General features: G+C 42.1%; 1 protein-coding gene across 1 annotated transcript in view; it reads left to right on the forward strand.

Annotated features, from left to right (window-relative positions):
* BCR (BCR activator of RhoGEF and GTPase) overlaps positions 1 to 21,817 on the forward strand; it is a 109,984-nt gene that overhangs the window by 57,102 nt on the left and 31,065 nt on the right. The window contains exons 2-8 of the mRNA XM_075167860.1: positions 2,831 to 3,015; positions 13,726 to 13,830; positions 14,318 to 14,503; positions 18,172 to 18,279; positions 19,983 to 20,043; positions 20,956 to 21,008; positions 21,341 to 21,481. Of these exons, the coding sequence (XP_075023961.1) occupies positions 2,831 to 3,015; positions 13,726 to 13,830; positions 14,318 to 14,503; positions 18,172 to 18,279; positions 19,983 to 20,043; positions 20,956 to 21,008; positions 21,341 to 21,481 (839 nt within the window). The remainder of the gene's footprint in view (positions 1 to 2,830; positions 3,016 to 13,725; positions 13,831 to 14,317; positions 14,504 to 18,171; positions 18,280 to 19,982; positions 20,044 to 20,955; positions 21,009 to 21,340; positions 21,482 to 21,817) is intronic.

The following is a 21,817-nucleotide window of genomic DNA, read 5'->3' on the forward strand; positions in this document are numbered from 1 at the left end:
TGCAGTAGGAGACAGAACATGTTGTGGAAGATAAATGTGTGAAGCCTGCTTTTTAGCAGGAGAAAGTGAGGAAAGTGAAAATACTGTGATTTCACTGCAAGCCTTTCTGCTAATATATTTTAGTCTGCATTCACTCCCCCATTAACAGAAGTGGAGCAAACTATAAATTTTGAAAGTGAGCATTGGGAGTGAAAGAAATATTCCTGCCTTAATTTCTGCACAGCAACATGGTCTTGTTACTACATGTGTGCAGGAGAAATTGGTTTGGATAAGAGTAGTTTGAAGAAACTTCTAGGAAAGGAAGGAAAGAAGGAAAAAGAACTCTTGTTTCATCAAAGGCATGAAGTCTACATAAGCGCCCAGTTCCTCCTTGGATAATGCCAGTGTTAAATTGTCAGTAGTATCTTGCAGGCTTCTTGGGTTAGAAAGTTGCACAAGGGACAGTTGAATGGAAAACAGATATCTGCACTCCTCCTAAAGTTATATGATGTTAGGTGGGTTTTTTTGTGTTCTTTGGTGGTGTGGTTTTTTTTTTATATGGCATAAATAGTGCAGAGATGCAAGGAGACACCCATCCTCCCTCCTATTTATAATTCTGGTTTCTGGAGTCAAAACAGTCCCTTAAACTTCCAGCCAAACAGAATACTATCCATCTTGTGTATGAGGAGGTATTTTTACTTTTTCTTTTTGGTGTTTCCTTGCCTGTTTGGGTAGTGCAAGGTGGGGGCCATGCTGCCTTCTCTTCCACATTCTTTTAGCCAAAGAGCTTTTGAAAATTCCAGCATGAGATTTGTTTGGCGTGCAGGTGTTGTAGACATTTAGGGTCTCTAAATATCTCTTTTGTTTGTGACTGAGCATCCTTATTTCAGCAACTCCCTTTCAAGCCTCCGTTTACCAAATCAACTTAATAGGGTGTCTTATAAATGGTTGGAGAGCTCTGGAAACCTCTAACATCTAGACAAAAGTCCCTTCCAGAGAACATGTACCAACTTTTTTTTTTTTTCTTTCTTTCTTTTTTTTTTTTTTTCCATTTCTGTGGTCTTGCACAATCTAATGAGTCTTTTGAGGAACTCGGAGAGCTTGAGCACAAGGTAATACTGCAAGCCGGTGGGTGACATAAAACTCACTGAACTTGTTAAAATAATATTGCCATGGTCCTCCAGCAGCCTAAAGGCCTCATATATAGCTGTTATTTAGCTGGGTGATATTTGGTACAAACCAAGACAGAGGCTCACTTCTACAGTGAGTTTATTGTTGGATTTTCAGTATATTGTTTGCATAAATTCCGCAGACCAGCTCTCCCTCCTGAATAAGCCACATGGATCAAGTTTTATTCTGTTCCACGCAAAGTTCACATCCTTTACTGGAATGAGTCATGCTTTAACTGAGTTTACATGCTTTAACTGAGGGAGGAAAGTGGGCTTTAAAATGTTACTCCTCCACCCTGCCTTAGTGATGTATAACAGGATTATTAGTATGCTTGGCAGCTGCTGCTTATTATTTTCACAGAACCTGGATATTTGTGAAGACAAGTAAAAATTGGTTCTACTTGTGTTCAAGTGTGAATGTAATGCATAATTTTAAACTTATAAGACAAAAAAGTTATTCCTTTTTTTGTGGCTTTGTCTTTCATAAGGCTCGCCTGCTACTGTAAAAGCGGATCTAGCTTATCTCCCTGTGCTTATGTTTCAGTTTTGGGAGAAGAGTGGCATTTTGTGACTTGTAACTGAAAGAGGAGGAGGAACTCTACCATTTTGTGTTCAGTGGCCCATGCATGTCTATTACTGTTACGCACAGGACAGTTCTGGGCATTGACAGGTGAAAGTGCTTCACGGGCCCATGTAACTCGTATGTAAGGTTGTCTCCAGCTTCTCTCAGGCAAGATGTGTGTGATGCGGTGCCACTGTGCAGAAAGCAAATTTTGGTCCTCTGTGTACATTTCTTTGTGCAGAGTGGTAAAAGACCTTTTAACCTATGGTAGAAGGGAGCTGCTCCGTGTGTCCTTAATACAGATTTTTGCAGAAACAGTCTCTGTACGCAGCTACTAAAGATACCAGAACCAATTTTACTACTCGTCTTTCCTGCAGAAGTTCATTGATTCTCATGCAATAATGGTTAATTTGACTCTTCATACCACCATCTTTTTTGTTTGTTTTTTGATTGGGTTTTTTTGGGGGTGGATGGGGAGGGTAGGAGGGAGCAGGGTGGCGGTTTGTTCATTTGTTTGAGGAGTTAGTCTCAAAATTGAGGAGGAGGGGCAGCCAGCAGAAGAGGCCTCTTAGGATTTTATTTTTGGCAGTAGGCCGGTTCACTTGACATGTAAGACCTTTCTTTCCTAGTCCTCTTGTTCCTGAGTGGTCTGGAAAGAGTTATGTTTCTCCCCATAGCTATGTATTATCTATGATTGCTAAACTGGCAGGGGCATCACCTGTTCTTGTTCTACTGAAAAAACAGGGTCTGTTACCCTAACCCACTACATTCCTAAACCCAGACTGCGTAACTTTTATGGAGCCTGCAAAAGAATTTATTTTTATGCTAATGCTTTTGAAGGAAAACTTGAGGGAAGGAGCTGTAATTAAATGAACACCAATGTTAGATATTAGAAAGGATTTTACCTTTTAGGACGTAGAATGAGTGAAGTGAACGTTTGGTGACAACATGAGTTTAATTAAATTTACGCCTCCACTTGGTCTATATTTAACTATCACTGACTCTGGGTTTACTGATAAGTAATCATAATAGCTGGGAGGCAGGCAGTGCCTTGGTTGACCAGCCTGTCTCCTGTCCAGCTTGACTCTGACCAGACAGATTTTTCTCCTGTGTTTTACAGATGCTTCATTCAGTGGCACGCCGCCTAGCTATGCATATGATGCAGACCGTGCTGAAGAACAGAGGCGACATCATGATATGATGCCCTATATTGATGACTCACCATCATCCTCACCCCATCTCAGTTCCAAGAGTCGGGGCAGCCGAGACACCCTATCTTCAGGGTCTCTGGAATCTACAAAATCAGTGAGTCCTTTCCTGCCTTTTTGGAGTCAGCAAAGCCTTGTAGGTTTGCAAGGGGTAGACTGCTTTAACAGGGAGCGAAGACAGGGACTACCAGCACCGTAGGACAGATTACCTGACATCATATAGCAGTGTCTGATTGATATTGTATATTTAAAGCTAAATTGAGGCTTCCAGCTAATGCTAAGCCTAAACTTCAAGGATGAGTGTTGTGTGTATGATTTTTAAGCCTCAGTTTTTCACCCGTTGTGAATTCTAGTGAAGAGAATTGGTGATTAACTGCTGTTGAGAGGGTCTTGAAATACCTGATATTTTGGAAAGGAGACTCTGGAACAAAACATCCTACCTTATGATGTTCACACATCCGTGGGTTGTGCCTTTCACAAGGAAAATAAGAGTTATTTTCAGGTAGGTTAAAGGCTTTGATAAAGCATCTAGAATATAAGATGTTTCCTTCACCCTGTGAAAATGGAATAAGAGGAATTAAAACTGCCAGCTCTGAAGTATGGTGACTTTGGGTGGGAGATGGCCACTTCTTATAATGAATTTGACTATTCACAAAATAGCTATCTATATAATCAATTATAGTAGATACAAAGTTCAGAAGGGACCACCTAGCCTGACCTGTGGTTTGATGTGGACCTTCAGGCTATCTTGCTTTATTTTTACTTCAGGTTCAGTAGCATAGCTATAGCTTGGAACTTAAGGAGAATTTCTATTTTTGTTTCTACAATAGTCTTAGTAGAGAGTCTGCTGCTTGCTTTGGTAAATAACTATTGACTCTGCTGTCTTCACAATCAAAAATGTCTTAGTTTCAGCTTGAATTAATCTGTTTGACTTTCAACCTTTGTTTCTCTTTATCCTTTTGCTTCCAAGATTGTAGAGCACTTCAATCCCAAGCTGCTGTTTCCTTGAATATCTTTGTCATCTGCAAACTTTTGGTTTCCCCAAGTCATTCATAAAAATGCTTAATAGCACAAAGACAACTGTCACTTCCTTCCTACTGTACTTCTAAGAAAGTGTAGCCAAACAACCTTGAATTCCCACATTGTAAATGACACTTTGAAATCTGTCATTTAAGTGGTTTAACTTATGTGTTGGCTTTATATTGTTCTGTCCTATTAATTAAGATGTCATGGGAGAAGAACATGGATATTTTACAGATATCAATGTACATGTAAATCAACACTATCACCTTTATCAGACAGTTTTATTTATCTTGCATCAAAACGATTTCAAGAGTCTGACAAGTTCCACAAACCATTGCTACTTAGCATTCATTATATACATCCTTCTATTACTCTTTATTGGTTAGTGCCATGTCATATGCTTCGTTACTTTTTCTAGGATGAATGTTACATTAAGAAGCCTACCTGAGACAGTGTTCTTGTTCTTCTTTTTCATTTATAAAAATGCATTGTCAAGATCTCTTAAAGCATTATTAAGTACATATATTGTTGATGTTTGCTTAATTTTATTTGACTATAAAGTATGGAATCTAGTTATCTGGTCTCCTGGTTTCAGCTGGGATAGAGTTAACTAACTTTCTGGTAATTGGGGGCTGCTGTGTTTTGGGTTTGGTATGAGAGGAACTTGATGGCCCATTGATGTTTTGGTTGTTGCTGAGGGGTGCTTGCACCAGGGACTTTTTGGCTTCCCATGCTCTGCGAGGTGCACGGGAAGCTGAGGGGAGAGCATAGCTGGGGTGGCTGACTCAGCTGGCCAATGGGATATTCCATACCATGTGACATCATGCTCAGTATATAAACTGGGAGGAGTGGTCCAGGAAGGGGGGCTCTTGCGGCTCGGGATGGGCTGGGCGTCAGTCGGCCGGTGGTGAGCAGTTGCATTGTGCATCGCCTGCTTTGTATATTCTCTTACTGCTGTTGTTATTATTATTATTACTGTTCTACTTCATTTTATTTCAATTATTAAACTGGTTTTATCTCAACCCACGAGTTTTCCTACCTGTGCCCTCCTGATTCTCTCCCCCCATCCTACCAGAGAGCGGGGGTGAGCGAGTGGCTGCGTGGGGTTTAGTTGCTGGCTGGGGTTAAACCACGACAGCTGCTTATGCTTCAGTCTGTTAATTCTGAGATGCTTTTTTATCTCTCAAGATGAGAATTCTTGTGATATGTAAGAGGCTTTTGAATGAAGAAATGATCATTAGTAAATTCAAAAGCTCCAAGAACGTTTTAATATTGGCTTAAGATTTCCAGGTTATGTTTCTCAGGATGAAGGAAAAATGCTGTGTGACTACACATGGCTGAGAGTTATCTTCAGAGAACCAGTTATCATAGTGCCTATGACTGGAGGCCTGGAAGAGACACTGCCTAATATTTAATCTTGTTCTTTATTTATTTGAATATTGCCTCATAAGCATTTAACAGTAGTTAATTTCAAAGTTACCTTAATAATGCTAGAAGGCTGCCTTTTTAAAAATAACTTTTAACATAAATGGCTGCTTTCTTCTCTCTGACTGTAAAAATATGGTTTATGGCTTCCAAAAGAAAGAGGTGTCTTGATACAGATTAGACTTCTAATTGTGAACCTCAACCGCTTCAGTTGATCCTGCCTGTAATTAGTCCACAAATGATAATGCAACTCATGAAGGACAGTCCATGACAAGGAGGAAGAGACTAATTTATATATGGTTGCAGTATTTCCCAAACAAGTTAAACTTTCTGTCATCACGAGTTGTTAGGTGGCTTTTACTGTAGTTATGTTTTCAGCTGTAGTGGAAAAGACATCAGTAACAAAATTAAGTGTCAAACACACTGCTGAGCCAAGCGCATAAAATGTGTTGGACCAGAAATGCCAGGACATATGTCTTTTCTATTTTCTTTTTCGCTACACTTGATTAGCAGAAAACATTTTTTGTTTACATGTGTTTGCTTTTATAGTTGTCTCCTTGCCCTTTTACTTCTTTCTTAGGTGCCTGCAATGACTTCTGAAAATTTTAGGTTATCTTTATGACCAGAGTCTAGAAATCAATAGTTAACTGTATGTCACAACACAACACATGCACTATATACACCACTTCGACAAAATATTAAGATTGTGAAGTCACTGAGAAGTTAAGAAATGATTATGGTTATCCAGCCTTGCCTTGTGCCTATAGCCTTGTCTTGAATCTTTATGATAACTTTCAATTATGCAATCATATCTGATTTTTTCTATGGGGCTGCTGCATTGTTCGGAGTATATAGTGAATGATACTCACTGGATTCAATATTTTATCTCTAGAGCTATGTGTACACCTTATTTACAGGACACTGTGCAAGCTCTGCTCTGAGTACAAAAGTACTCATTTCCTTTTGGCATGACCATTAACTCCAAATACAGTTGGAATGCTACACAGGTCTTAATTATCCTTGCAATGTTCCTTTGAGATAAGAGGATGGTATGTTCACTAACCACAGGTAATCAAGGCAGACAGATTATAGGAAAAGCATCTGCTCATTTTGGGTGCTCAATGTGAGATGCGTAATGTTCTGCAAAACCAGATTCTGACTTTTAATGCAGTTTTCTTCACATTTAAAGTAAAATCCCTTTAATTTCACTTGCAACCAAGTCTTAACAACACTCCAGTCAGGCACCCAGAAAATGGAAAACATTGCAAACAATGATTTTTTTTTTTTTTTTAAAATGTAATTGTAATTTGCTTAGCATCACACAGACATAGCAGCATTCTGGTGTGATGTTCATCTGCCGTATCCATGAGACCAGCCTTCCTCTTGGAGACTGGGTTGTTGCTATCTGGATATTGAGGGCATTTTGCTTTGTCTTATTTTGTGGGCTTGCTCTGGGCTTTGTATTTTTTTGCCAAGTGTTTGACTAAGTTTTTCCATCTCCTTGTAGCAGCTATAGCCTTTGGTTGGATACTGCATCAGGGTTCTACCTGGTCTACCCAGCCACCGTAGAGAAAGTGCAGAGTGGCAAAAGCAGTGTCTCTTTCTAAAAAAGAATGAAGAGATACCTCCTGGACTACTTGTGGAGATGCTTCATGTTGTTCCCTCAGTGTGTAGGGTGACCAGCTCCCAGCACCTCATGTTCTGTATTCCAAGAAGTGAGGGCTGCAATTGACTTCCAGAAGGTTTGTGGTGTTCTACACCTTGTCGTTTGGGATGTTTTCCAATCCCCCATACTACCTGCATCATATAAGCAGACTGAAAGACGCTGGCTGGTCTGCCTCCAAACTGTACCACTTCGGCCACCTTTTATGTATTCATATTCCACTTGCTGTGTGTCCATTGCACAAACATCTGTTGCTATCCAAGGAGGGTGACGAGATGTACCAGCATTAGTTTTGTCTGTGACCCAGAGAGGACATAATCAACATGGGCATTTGTAGTGTGGATCTCAGCATCCCCTGACTCGTCATTTTTGTGGTAAGGTGGCCTTAACAAATGTTTGCGTTGAGCAAGCTAGGTCGTACCCCCTCTTCTGGCTCTTCCAGAATCTCGTGCTGAGCTGCTGACACGTGTCCTGGCATAAAGCCAATGCTTTTGCCAAACTTTGTTGCTCTGAAGCAAGCCTAGAGGGAAAGAGAAAAAGGAGAAATAGGTTCCAGTAATGCTTAAGTTGTTTGTTTATTTAACTTGACAAGTGATTTAATTTTCCTGAACCTTGCTTTGTGTAACAGTTGAACTGTTGTGATTGAACTTTTCAAAACTTCTGGAAACCTGTCTTGGAAAATGTCAGCCCAAATATTTGCCAAATAAGACAGTGCTGGTAGCTTCAGAAGGTGTCAGACAGTATTTGTAATAGGTAGTGGTAATTCCCAGAAAGAGAGACAATGTCTCTGTCTTCCCCATACAGCTAAGGTGAAAAGTGGAGAAGATACCTGGATAGAGTTAGAGGAGGACAGAGGGAGAGCTTATTCTTGGGGCACAGGAAAGTGTTGGGACTGGAAAGTTAGTGACTGACACCCTTCACTAGAGAAGAGTTATTGCCAAGAGTTTTGGAGTGGGTAGCTTGCAGCTTGGAGGCTAAAGAGACTAAGAGAGGACGGGAAGCTTCAGTCATCATGATCCTATTGCTGCTAGTCACGTGGGGAGAGATTACAGTGATGGGAGGAGTAGAAATAAGAAAGGCCTTTCAAGATCTGCTCACCAACAAAGCCAGGCTCAAAGAAGTGTGCGGAGCTGAGGGTGTGAGGCTCTGGAGGGCACCCTCTGTGCAGGGCAGCCAGTGGAAAGGCAAAGCTGGTTCCACCCCCCGAGGAAATGAGGAGAGTCACTTTTCTAGAGTTTAGAAGATGAGTTTTTTGCCAAAATAGATCTCTCCAATTCTTATATATCACGCCTAGGGAGGCAGGAGTGCTAAAGCTGAGTGACTAACTCATACTTTCTCTTCTGTTTGGAGGGGAAATTGGCTGGTACCTAGTGGTTTCCAGGTAGAATTTCTCTTCCCTTTTCTGCTGTGCAGTCCATGGTTGGCACAGCATTGGCAGCTGTTGCCAGTCCTCAGTCGAGATTCTTTTGTTCTCACTATCTGCCAGCTATGCAGAAAGCAGGGCTGTGGCAGAGCACGTTATGGACTTTTCTCCTAGCTTGGTCCCAAGGAGGTCCAGAAAAGTTGACCTCTGAAGCTCCATCAATAAATGGGATTACTGCTCTGCTTGTTACTACTGTTGCTAGCTTGTCCTTCCCTCTCCAACGTTTCCAAATCCTTCTTCTTTCTTCCTCCTAGTATTTTGTTTTGTTTGGTTGGTTTGGTTTACTGTCACTTTCCTCTCACCACCCCCAACAGATGCAACTTTTCCTTTTTATTCTCCAACTCTTTGCTCCTTAAGGGCTCTGCCTGGATGTACAGCCCTTCCTGAGGAGAGCTGGCACACCAGTACTGATGTTATAAATAATGTTGGCTCCTCTCCCTGCTCCTTCCCCTCCCTGCATGGAGCATGATTGGCTTGATTACAGAATTTGCCCTGTTTAATATCACCAAAACAATGAGACACCTCCAGCCTGTTTAGCAGAAGCTTTCAAAGATATTTACACTTTAAAAATTGAAATGAATAGTTTTTCTCTTTTGTAGTCTGTTAGCTTCTCTATGAAATTCAGGGCTATCCTTACGGGAAACCTCTCCTTTGAACACATTCATTGCACAGCATATGAACATGCTGTACCAAAGGAAGGTCTGAGAGTTAAAGTGCCTTTTATACACCCACTTTGAATCATTGATTCTCTTTACAGAGCCGTGCTGGCAGCAACCACTTTGCAAAGTCTTACACGTTGTGGTTTCTAGATTCTTAATCTGCATTCTTCTAACATTTGCAAGAAAACAATTACTGCTATTAATTTAAACAACAACCAGAAAGCCCCGAGTTCTTTAAACAGAGACAGGAAGAGCTGAATCTGTCTAATCCTTGGAGCTGGTGAATCTCAGTCTTGCAGTAATTGAATACAACATGCAATGCCAACCTGGTTAGTAAACTAAAGTACTTAGGCTGACACGCTGTAAACACATTCAAAACAGTCATGGCTCAGGGCCAGCGTATGCACGCTCTCTAATATCTTCAGTGCTTCTAATCACTCTGACTGGCCTTGGTTCAGGTCGCAAGATGGCATTTATGACTGTGACTCAATCTTTTGGTTTTTAAGTCTTTGGAAGAGCTAGAAGCACCATTCAGTTGAGAAGAAAACACCAGAACCTTATAGGCATGAGATACGTGTTGAACTTCCTTTATACTGCTTTCTACCTTGCTTTTTGTTTTCTTTTCTTTTTTTAAACGTAGTTCATGAGGAGTGGGAGCAGACCACTGATTTCTTGCTTGCTTGTTCAGAACTGGCTGGGTGTTGAGTCCTCATAGCTTCCATGGCAGACAGACAGGAATGCTCTGGCTGCTGCCCCGTGATAGTCTTGTAAGATAGATTCATTCTGAAACGTGTGGGTAGAGAGGTAGCCAAAAGATGGAGGGGCAATGGAGAAAGGCTAGAAATGGATGCTGGCATCAGGAAGGTAGGGACAGAGTCAGAACACGAAATACTAGTCAGACTTGTACAATTAAAAAAATGGGCTAACCAAGCTGGGCAGGAAGCATGGGATGGACTGCTGACCACCTGGCACTCCCTGCTGAGTGGTTAGAGTTTGCCAATACAGGCTGCTCCCACATGCTGCTGGGAACATCCCATCTGCACTTTGGTTAATAGGTGTATTTTCCCCTAGCTAATGCGGCCTGGTAGTGTGGTACCAGCTCCTCCCCTTGCCACAAGCAGCTTAAAGATTTCTGACTGCTTCCTTCTTGCCAGGGTTGGGGAAAGGAGTCCTCAGCCTTGGCAGGACTCCCTGAACTGGTGGGGAGCTTGATACCTACGCCCAGGATGTTCCCTCTCTTAACTCCCTTTCTGCCTGGAGTACAGAAACAGAGCAGTCAGTGAGGCTGTTGTGGTCACAGCATTGCTTTTTGTTTCGCTTTTTTGTCAGATATGGGCAAAGCAGAAAATGCCCTTGGCACTGGGTGCATCACATCTTGGCGTGCTGCAAAGGGAGAGTGGAAGGACAGTCTCACAGTATCTCTGCCTGCTAATTGCTGTGTCTTGTTTTGGGTGAGCAGGTGAGCCTGTTTCCAATTCTGTGAGTGAGGAATGTTGTAATACCAAATAACAAACTTGCTCCTCTTCTTCCTGACGTTGGCACCAGCTCCCAATGAATTTCTCTGTCCTGGAGTAAGTTTCATAACAAGTGTGACTTAAAAAGCACCCTGGGGCTGAAGAAGCACAGGGGCTGTTTTCCAGACGTTTATCTAGCAGCAAGAGCTGCTGCTCAGTGCAGCACCAGAGGACATTGTCAAAAAAGGCCTCTCTCAGCAGGAGACTCATGTCAGGGCGCTGGCTCTCAGGAGGAAATACAGAGTGGCAGCACAATGCAGGCAGCAGCGCCATGGTGTCGTATTGATCCCTGCCACAGCAGGAACAGCAGGAGGTCATCTTTTCACGTATGAGGAATCTGTATGTAAATTTGAGGTAGTGCATTGGAAACCTTGTAATGTGCTATGTGATTGTTGGATAAACTCTCCTAAGGGTTTCTTCAGCAACTGCTGTACTGTAGCTTAAAGCAGCCAGGCCCTGCCCTGTCTGGCTGCATCTGAGGCTAGAGTTTTGCAAGCATCACGCTTGGAAAATGCTCCTATTAAAAAGGGTTAGGACAATACCGTAGACTTTGCAAAGTGACTTTGAGGTAATGACCAGGAAGGAAGGCCTCTAGTGTGTCCTGGGATGTGTTTGTCTCTCTGAAAGCACATCTCTTTCAAAGAGAGTAAATTAACATTCAGGCAGAAAATGCTGTCTCTGTCAGCTGACAGTGCCCAGCAAGAACTGGCTTGTAAATTAAAGCTTTTATTTGTGAAGAGGAAAACTGTTCTCAGCGCTATAAGGAAAACTGTTGTGCCACTGTCGTGATGGGGAAGTTTGAATAATTTAAATAATTTGTCATTGTGTGCTGCTCTTTACAGATGTTACAAACATACCCAGCTAGTTTTTAAATCCTCGCCTCCTCCAAGAAAACCTGCTAAAGATAATTATAGTGCTGTGTCAATATTGACCAGTTACCTCATCCTCAGCAGTGGGGACTTTGGAGCACTGTTAGTTTTTCTCAATGCTTCTTTGTGAAGCTGCATTTTTCTTTTGTAAGTGTTGTAAGAAATCTTTGGAAACCAAGAAGTATTGTGTTTTTCTTGCACCAGGGCTGCTGGAAGCTTCACGCAAACAGCTACATCCCTGCCTCTTTGGATGAATGCAATCTTTGCTGAACATCTTGGGGCTGTCTGTGTTGGTTATGTGTACATACCAAGCCTTACAAAATGGCCCATGAGGTGGACCTCCAGGCACTACTGGTACAGAAATCATAAGGAATGGTCATAGTGTTGTTGCACATTTCTGACTGAGCTGTAACAGGCAGTCACAGGGGTGCTTGTAGAGCACAGAATCTGTTGCAGCATTCATTTTACTATGAAGTTTGTCTGGTGTTTTTCTGAAATCTTCTGAACACGACTGTTGAATTACAAATTCCTAGCTTCTTTGAGATGCCCTTTCAAGATTTGAAAAGGCACTGTGGTTCTTACTGAACCTCACTGAAGGGTGGGATGCAAAGACAAGTTCTTCTTTCCATGTAGTACCTGATGTGCGTGTAAATTTTACTCATTTCCTTAGAACAGCTTCTGTCTGCTACTTTTATTGAAGAGGTGATGGTGGTATTTGACACCTCACAAAATTTTTGTAAAGTATTTGCTGCAAGGTCTTTTAGCCTAGAAAATAGCTTCTGAAATTTAATGAAAGCGTTCAGAAATCAGGATGGTTATTGATGAGACTGAATCCAGAAATATCTGGGAGCGTGAGGATCCGTTTCTTTCTTCATGTGGTGCGTAGGCTCAAAGTGACACTCAGAATGTGATCGTTACTGTAAGCTTACCTATAGCCAAAATACCTTCTCTCCATAATGAGCCTCATATAAACACCTGCAGGGTTCAAAGCATAGGACCCTAAACTAAATGGAGCTTTTTTTGTCAGCTATAGAAGGGCTTTATGTTCAGCCAGTCCTCCTGCTGCTGAAATCAATAGCTGAAGATTCCTCTGGTTATTAACAGGAGTAGGATGGAGCCCCAAACAACCTACCCAAAGCCCTTGAAAAGTATCTACCCTTTCAGATCCAACTACTGACTTGATTCTCAGAGATATTTAACAACATAAAAACATGGCAAGAATTGTAAAAAGCCATTTCTGTGAATGACAGAAATAAAAAGAACTGGAAATAAGATTCTTTAAAAGGGGGTGTTTTTCATTATTTATAACCTTCATTGTTTGGCTACATTTTCTTCAGTGTTTATGGAAATATTCAATTTCACTTTATCAGGTTAAACATTTTTCAGGTAGCAGTTTTGAGAGGAAGGATAGTTGAAATTCAACAGAAAGGATTACTGCTTCTCCTAACACTTGATGTTAGTCTTCCCTTGATGTGTGCATTTGCCCATGAATGTTTTTATTTTTTTTCTCTCTTTCTTCAGTTGTTTTGGTTAAGAACTCCTTCGTGGAATCCCAATGCATGTGCATTCCAAGCAGTGCCGATTATTCCGTCCTCTAACTAAAAATAGACATTGTGCAAACTGGCACTGAAAAATAATTTAGTGAATAGTAGAGAGTGGGAGAAAGAACAGCCATCTTAACAGCAGTGTCAGGCTGTAACTGCTGTATATTCATGTGCATCTGTGTAGATGCAGGGGAAGCAATCCTGTCTGCAGAGAGAAACATGGTTTTGGAGTAAGATCATAGAGAACTCTCGTGGGAGGAGGGAGTGAATTGCACATAACCAAGGGTCCCTAAGATTTGTTTAGTAGGATAAATTCTGAATTTTTAAGTTTTGTGTTTTGAATTTTGTGAAGAAGTCCACATACCTAATCGAGGTACCAAAGTTGGATGACTAAAGCTAACACCTGTAAATAATCTAAGTGACATCAGTTGCTGGTAAATAAAAATTTCTTTCATGTTTTATGTTTGCATGTTTCTAGAAACAGGACAATGAGCACAGGTGGGTTTTTTGTTTGGTTGATTTTTTTTAGTCTGAAAGTAAACAAAAAAACCAAGTATGCTGTGGTCAGCTAAATGATACCTTTTACTCTCCATCCTCATTCTTGTTTTTTTCTTTCTCCCCCACCCCTTTTTTTTTCTTCTTTGTTTTTTTCTTTTTTGTTTTTTCTCCTTAACAACTTCTTTGTAGAGTGAGCCAGACCTGGAGAAAGGCCTGGAGATGAGAAAATGGGTCCTGTCAGGAATCCTAGCCAGTGAGGAAACCTACCTGAGCCACTTGGAGGCTCTGCTGCTGGTAAGTGCTGGTGGCAGATACCATTTCAAATACCAGTACTTGAATTTTCACTGCTGCTTCCATCCAAAGTTTCCCAGAACTTCACATATCGTGGCTACAAGTTGCTGGGTGCAAAGGGTACCTGGCTTAAAGAAAGGGCTGGATATAGCACAACCAGGGAGTTATTAATGTGGTAGTATCCAGGAGCCCTGTCTTTCAGTGCTGTGCTGTTTATTAGACACATTGCTGTATAGCTGGACAGAGGTTAAGGAAATGGAGTGCAAAGGGATTTTAATCGCACCATTAATATCCTGGGAAAATCCACCTACCAGGGGTCGCTGATCCCCATGAGAAAATTTGTTGATGTCTAACTTTCAGGAGTTGTGTGAATGCAAATATCACTTATTAATAGGATGAAAAATAACTCTGTGGAGGGATGTGTTGTAATGTGGCAAGGGTGAATGTACTTGGTTTGCATGATAACGATTTCCTTTATTCCTCATTTCAGCCTATGAAGCCTTTGAAAGCAGCTGCCACCACCTCTCAGCCTGTGCTGACTAGTCAGCAGATTGAGACAATATTCTTCAAAGTGCCTGAGCTCTACGAGATCCACAAAGAATTCTATGATGGGCTCTTTCCCCGAGTGCAGCAGTGGAGTCACCAGCAACGTGTAGGGGACCTCTTCCAAAAGTTGGTGAGTCAGCTACCATCACCAAAGCTTCTGTTACCTCTCATTCATCTCACAGGTACTGGTGCAATTCCCTTTGGTGACTGTGCATAGACCAAAGGGATGAGAGCCCATAGAAGGATTAGATGAGAGGCTTCTAGCTTTGCCTCACTGCAGTTAAGGACCTATAGCAAAAGTGGCTGTTTCATTGCCTTTGATTAAAGACTCCAGCAAGCTATGCTACTAATACAAATACAATTTCACAGAAATGTTGAATCTCCGGGTGTCTGCAGTGTCATCAAACCATTTGCTTTCGAGGAAGATGGAAGAATGGCAGTGTTAAAAAGGGTACTTTTACTTAACAGCGAAGTGTTTCTCATTATTGCTGAGCTCTCTCACACATATTTCCTTCTCTCTGTGGTGCTTTGCTCTATCTTGTGCTGATTTTCTATGGTCATCACCTTTGGCTTTGCTTTTCTACCACCATCCTGGCCCCAATATTCCTCTTGCTGCTATGCTGATGCAGCCAACCTGTTGCTGAGAATCTCCAAGCAACCTAAACAAAATTCTCTGAGTGCAGAACAGGACAAAGATATATACAGCATATTCCTGAGGCTGAATTAAAATTGCTGAGTTTCTGAGCCAGGTGACAAATCGTTTGCATTCAAGGAGATTCCTTTGGCCCCTTTAGCCTCTCCCCTAGCATGTGCAGAGAGCAAAGGATTAAAGGAGCTGGTTTTTCTTTTTTAGAAAAGAAGAGAATCTCTGCATTCCTGAGGTGCCTCTGATTCTCAGTGTAGGAGTGACATTCCAGTGAGGGGTTTATTGGATGGGGAGTGCGCTTTACCAGGGTCACTCAATTGTTAGCAGCTGTGTAGCTCAGCACCAGTCCCATCCCCTACAGAGCAGGGGGGAGATGGGCCTGGAAGATGATGTTTTCCATGCACGCCAGCAGCTCAAGATCAAAACATGGGAATCTGCTTTTCACTGCCAGCATGTTTTAGCCAGGAGGGGTCAAGTTGGTGTCTTAGTGAGTAGTTCATGGTATGCAATTTCAGCAACTGGTTTAAGAAGACAAAGCCACCTGCTGCTGGTTGCTGAAGCAAAGATATAGAAGGCTTCTGAAAGTGGAAGCCTCACAAACTGTATTGAAAGTGTAGTGCAGCAATGAAGATAGCACTAATTGAAGAAGACCTAATTCTTTACCACTGCTGGCTGTTGAGCAAGCTTTGACTCACTCGTGCAGCTACTTAGGCCTTTGTTTAAGACCATTTCTTGCTGGTGGTGATCACAGATCCAGGAGTTAAGCCCTTCTGGCACTCTATTTATGTTCCCCTGATTTCTGTGCATTTATAACAGAATTGTTGATTTTGTTGGATTAGTATTGGAAGCAAAGGAGCAAATAGCCCTAGTGCAGGAAGCTTTGAGCTAGCTTAGCAATTTCAGTTTCTGGTGGTTTGGTACAGTATTTGGTACAGTGGGAATTGCGAACTCTTTGCTGGATGAGATAAAGCTAATAATTCTTGGCAGGCAGCGAGAAGCAGCTAGATGAGAAAGATGGCAAGAACATCAGGAATTACAAGACATCTATACAGGATGTACATCATATCTTTTGGAGCAGACTGTTTACTTGTGGTCATGTCATGCAATCTGATGATAAACACTGGAATCCTTGTTATTATCCTGAGGTCCCTGGGGACATTAATTTTCTTTAATATCACGCAAAACAAAGCACCGTAGATTGAACTTACAGATAGTGCATGCAAGGAGTTTTAGAATTTCATGTGGCCTGGCACAAAGTACGATCCATTTGCAACATCAGTGACTGTTATTCCACCTTTTTCCTGTTGAAACTAAGGAAAAGAAAAAATAAAAGACGCTAGGCATGTGGGAGTGAAATATTCTTCTCGGTTTTGGAGAATATTTGTACGTATTTTTATAACTAAAAAGGAAACACTTTAGAACTGTTTTTAGAAATGAAGAAATATTTAGCAAATATTATCACTGGTGGTTTTCAGGAATGGAAAAAATTTTAACCAAAAGCTAATTATTTCTATCAAAGCATGTTTAATTTTCAGTGTGTTCTTTTAAATTGAAAAAGAGAAAACTTAAAACCAGCATGAAAACTATGTGTGAGCATTATTGCTTTGATTGGAAGCTCAGTTTTTAATGAAAAAGATGTTTTCATGACGGCATGTTTAGAGGAGGAAAACAAAAGCTTAGAAAGACTCTTCAGGAGTAGCAGGAAATGAAAGAACCACACAGGAATGGAGAAACTTTAAAGCTCTGCCATGTTAGCTGGCATCATCCAAACCTAAATATCATAAGCCCTGCAAATGATCAATAACTCTGACAGCAGCTTCTTCACAGAATTGTGCAATACAGATTTTATTCTCTTCACACTGCTGGGGCCAGGTCATCCCTGGCATAAGTGAGCACAGTTTCCTTCAGCTTCAGTAATAACCGTGTTATTTTGTATAAGGGTTGAGAGTGGTTCCTAATCTTTCAGTAAAATGTGCCCTAGGAAATAGCTCACTGTTTCTTAGCCTCTGTTAGCTAAAGAAATTTGTGCAGGGAATGTTCTCCTGAGAGTGGCTTTTTCTTTTCCATCATCTCTTGCACAAAGCTCCATAGAGAATGGGGAACACAATGATTATGACAGAGCAGGAGAGGAAAAGAGCACTGTCTGTGGGAAAGTTAACTGCTCTGCCTGTTGCACGTCTTGGGCAGAAGTGTCAGGGAAGTTGCAGAAATAATAAGGTAAGTGCAAGCTCTTCCGATAACAAATTTCTCTTTAATGGAGCCCTTTACAGCACTCCACCTGTTGGCTCATTACTGACCATGCACTTGCAAGCATGTTCAAGCTGCTGTTTACAGCACAGCCTGTGCAGCTCTGCAATACAAAACCAGCTCTGCAATTCAGACAAGCTTGGAAGCTACCCAGGGATTTCCCGAGCTGAATCTTATGTTCTCTGGCATGAATATGGCTGCAATTCCTAAGTCAGCAAACGGCATCAGTGCTAAGACTCAGTGATAATAATGGCTTATTACTGCACGCTGAGGCCTGCTCCATCTTCTTCTGGACCAACTGCATATTTCTTCTGCTGGAAAAACTGCCATTTTCTGTCACCTAGTGCTGCAGTTACTGCCTTCCAAATAGGTTGTGCTCTGGATCTCTCTTCTGTATTTTCAGCACTCTGCTGCCCTTATAACGATGTTCACTGCAGATATGGGTTAATATCTGGGTTTGATTTAGTGTGTCCATCTTGCAAAAGCCAACAAGTAGCTTACTGGGGTCACATTTGTGCTGTTGGGCTGAATCATTCCTGTCTGATTCATATTTTGTGGCAAATAGCCAGCAGCTCCAGTTACATCAATGAGCTAAAATATTAATAGATACTAATCTGGCAGTTCAGAAGGGAAAAATAGATGGCAGTAATAAGTATGTGTCATTCTTGCAGGCTTCCACATCCATCACAAGTGAACTTGTTCAGCATAGATGTAACTGGGTGCATGGGAGCACCTGGGCTGGTTAAGCAAAGCTGAGAGGTCAGAGATGTTTTTCTGGGCCTGCTCAGCATTCCCTGCGATTCTTTGGCATGAAGGAACATGACCTGATCATTAGATACTGAGGCTGGCCATCCCAAACTGTCTTCTTCCCCAGCGTTTATTTTATTTTGTTTTGCTTCCTGCAGGCCAGCCAGCTGGGAGTGTACCGGGCCTTTGTGGATAACTATGAAGTTGCTATGGAGACAGCAGAGAAATGCTGCCAAGCCAATGCTCAGTTTGCTGAAATCTCTGAGGTAATGTCAGACACACGAGCCGTCTGAATCTGACTAATACCCTGCGATGTCACTCCTGTCTATCCTCCAAGTATCTTCGCAGCCCTGACTTCTGGAGGAGTTGTGAGCTCCCGTAGACTCACTGCTTCAGCGCATGTTCTTACAGCGATTTATACTTTGGGCTAATAGAGGTTATCACACAGACAGCCTTTATGTGCTGTCCCCACCCAGGGAATCTTGTAGAAACCGGCATTGCTTCGAACTTCTCAGCTCTGTGCCACCTTCATGCGTTTCTAGAAGCGAAAGCTGTATTTGAGTTTCTCAAATGTTTCTATTGCTAATGATGATGTGGTGAAAAAAGCCATCCTTAATGGCTTGCATTATGGCTGTCAGTGGAATTGTGGGCTTCACTGGCGTGGAGAGGAGGAGAGGGTAGCTCTCTGTTTAAAAAGGCAAACATGTCAACCGTAATCTATAATATTATTCATTGGGCTGCTCTGATTTCCTCTCTTTAGGAGAAGTACCTTGTGTCAAAGCATTTTGAATACTTTTTCAGGCTTCCCAGGCCACCAGCTTTGCCTGCAGTGCGTGGTCTCATTGGTTCTTTTTATTGTGGTGATTATATCTTGAAGAACTCAGTTGCGAAGAAAACATGAATGTCTCATCTGTGTCCTTAAAAACAAGCAGATAAACAATTAGAGCTGAATAATACTGGGGGCATTTATTGCTCTGAAAGAAATCCTAAGTACATTCAATATGACATGTCCCTTTAGATTTTTATGATAAAGAGGTAAAATACAACATGTTCCCTCTGTGAAGTGAGGGAAGCAAGGCTTGCCTTTTGGGACCTGCTGTACTACTCACCAGAGCGCAAATGTCTTCTATTCTCTCCTTTCCTGAGGGTTTCCATCAGGTGCTGGTCCTTTCATAGTAAAGTAGCTTCCCTTGTGCTTACTTTTCTTTCAGTACTGAAATGCATTTCATGGACTTTCCAATTTATTAACAGTAATATGTATAGATAGTATTATGGTAGTCCCTAGAAGACAGAATAGAGATTAAGGCCCCAGGGTCCTGGGCTCTGTGCAAATGTGATCCCTCAGTTTTGCTGTTTTCTGAAGGATAATTCTGAAACCATGCTAGTATCTACTGTATTTGGAATTATGGTGATGATACTTTTGCATTTGTGCCCTGGTGAGGATTTCAGAGCTCAGCACATTAATGCATGTAGCTTCACAGTCCATGTGCAAAAACAAGAGTCACAGGCATTGTTCCTTTTCCGCCACGAAAGAGAGCTGACTTGTCTAAGGAAGTATAAGGAAGTGTAACCTGGGGGTACTGAATCCCAATCCTGTACTTTATTTATTGGTGGTGTACACATGCTGTGACAAGGCTGCATCCTTATGGACATGTCTTTCTCCTGCAGGTGATTTAAAAAGTCCACCATCCCTGTCGCTATAGGTGGTTCCCTGCTTTGCTGCATCTCTATTGACATGCACTCCTAAGAAAATTACTTAATATTTGAGATGTGTGCGTGCCTGTGATATGGCAATGGTGGATTTATCAAGAAGGGAAGCAGATTTTTCCTTCACTGACTTGAACTGTGATAGAGCTGTCCTCCATTCACATTTAGGCCCTCCCTTGGAGGAGCAGATAGTCTCTTACATTCCCATGTGATATTTCAAGGTGATTGACTGTCTGCTACATGGGTTTTCTTTTTCTTTCAGAATCTAAAGGCTAGAAGCACAAAGGAATCTAAAGATCAGACGACGAAAAATTCCTTGGAAAGTGAGTGATCCATGCAGAGGAGACTGTGGTTTGTCAGGATTGTGTGGAGGCTGTTGCCAAACCTCCACTCTCCCTTTTTCTTTTTAAATGCTGGAAGGTTATGGAGTCTCTGCTGGCTCTACCTGGGAAATCAGTTCCCTTTTGCTAAGTAGCAGACCTCATCCATAGTAAGCTGCATGCACCCATGGGGAAGCCCCAGCCCAGCTTAAAACCTCATCAGTCCCTTTGGGCAAAACCAGGCCAACCAAAGGACTGCTGTGATTTTAAGAGAACGTCTGCCACCCAGTGATAGCACAAACTCAATCCTAGCAGTTACAGTTACATGGTTTTTGCCCTATGGTAGCATCTAGAGAGCCTGGTCAAGATCAGGTTCCGTGGTGCTTGTCTCTATGCACGTAAGTAGAAGACAACCCATGTTACAAGAAACTTCCATACTCGCTAATAAAAAAGCCAATCCCCTTCCTGTTTTGGCCTATTATCAGGATTTGGAAGCACTCAACATGTCTTGCTGAACTCCAGAAGGAGGGATGCACTGCCAACCTTTCAGGGACCTCCTTGGCATCTTTGAGAGTGCAAGGCCCGATTCTGACTTGTGGCACCAGGCAGGTTGCCAGGGAATTGTCGGAAGTGTGCCATGCTGCGTGCAGTTGTTCTGTACTACCTTGTGTGCTCCTCATCCAGTGTCTGGCAGGGTGTGCTCACAAGTGGGCATCTGTTTGCTGTGGAGCATGTTTATTTCCTCTGTGTGTTTTATTGGCTGTGCAGCACATTAACCTTAAAGAAGGGAATTTTCCAGTAGCTCATTGGTTCATAAACCTGTGCCTGTACATTCAGTTTGCATTGGACAAGTTGCTCTGTAGGGGCTGTATTTAGGTACCTCTTCCTTATGTTCCTGCTGCTTTTTTTTCACAGCTCTATTATACAAGCCAGTGGATCGAGTGACTCGCAGCACACTTGTCCTGCATGTAAGTATCTAAATGGTAGTTTTCAAACTTTAGGCCCCTTTCCTGTTTTCTTTGCCCTTCAAATTTTCCACGGAGCTGCAGAACTGCAGAAGAGTCATGCTGCATAAGAGCCTTTTCCCTTTACACTAAGGGGAGGGAGTCCATAGGTAGGACCCTGCTACCTCTTCAGTGGTGTTACCAAGAAGTGCGGAGTATTATGCTCTTCCTCTAGAGTTAAAGCCTTGCTCTAATCTTGAGCATCTTGTCCTACAGCTCTAGTTAGGGGCCCTCAGACCCTTCTGCTTTCCAGTGCTGCTCATGGTTCTGTTCTTTGTTTATGTTCCTGGTGTCAGGATTTGCTCAAGCACACTCCAGTGAGCCACCCTGATCATTCACTCCTGCAGGATGCTCTGCGGATCTCGCAGAACTTCCTCTCCAGCATCAATGAGGAGATCACTCCTCGTCGGCAGTCCATGACTGTAAAGAAGGGGGAGGTGAGTCTTCCTGCTTTCGTTATTTTCTCAGTTTCTAAATACTGGTCGTGCCTTTTCTGTAGAGCGGACTAGGAAGTTACGCTATTAATTTGTTTGTTGCTAAGATACAGTTTATGCAGTGTCCTTGTTCTCTAAAGGATGTGGTACAGCTCCTCTCTGTTTTCTGTTTGGAAAACAGTTTGAAAACCCAGAGGAAAAGTATGATTAGAGTTTTGTCCTTAGCATTGTTATAATCATGTTTGTCATACATAATTTCTGGGATGCATATTGCTATTCAGTAAATGGATTTGTATTTTACCTGCAAATTGAAACCAAACAGGAAGCCTGGGAGGAGAA

The sequence above is a fragment of the Calonectris borealis genome, chromosome 18, assembly GCF_964195595.1.
Source record: "Calonectris borealis chromosome 18, bCalBor7.hap1.2, whole genome shotgun sequence".
In the NCBI taxonomy this organism is placed as follows: domain Eukaryota; kingdom Metazoa; phylum Chordata; class Aves; order Procellariiformes; family Procellariidae; genus Calonectris; species Calonectris borealis.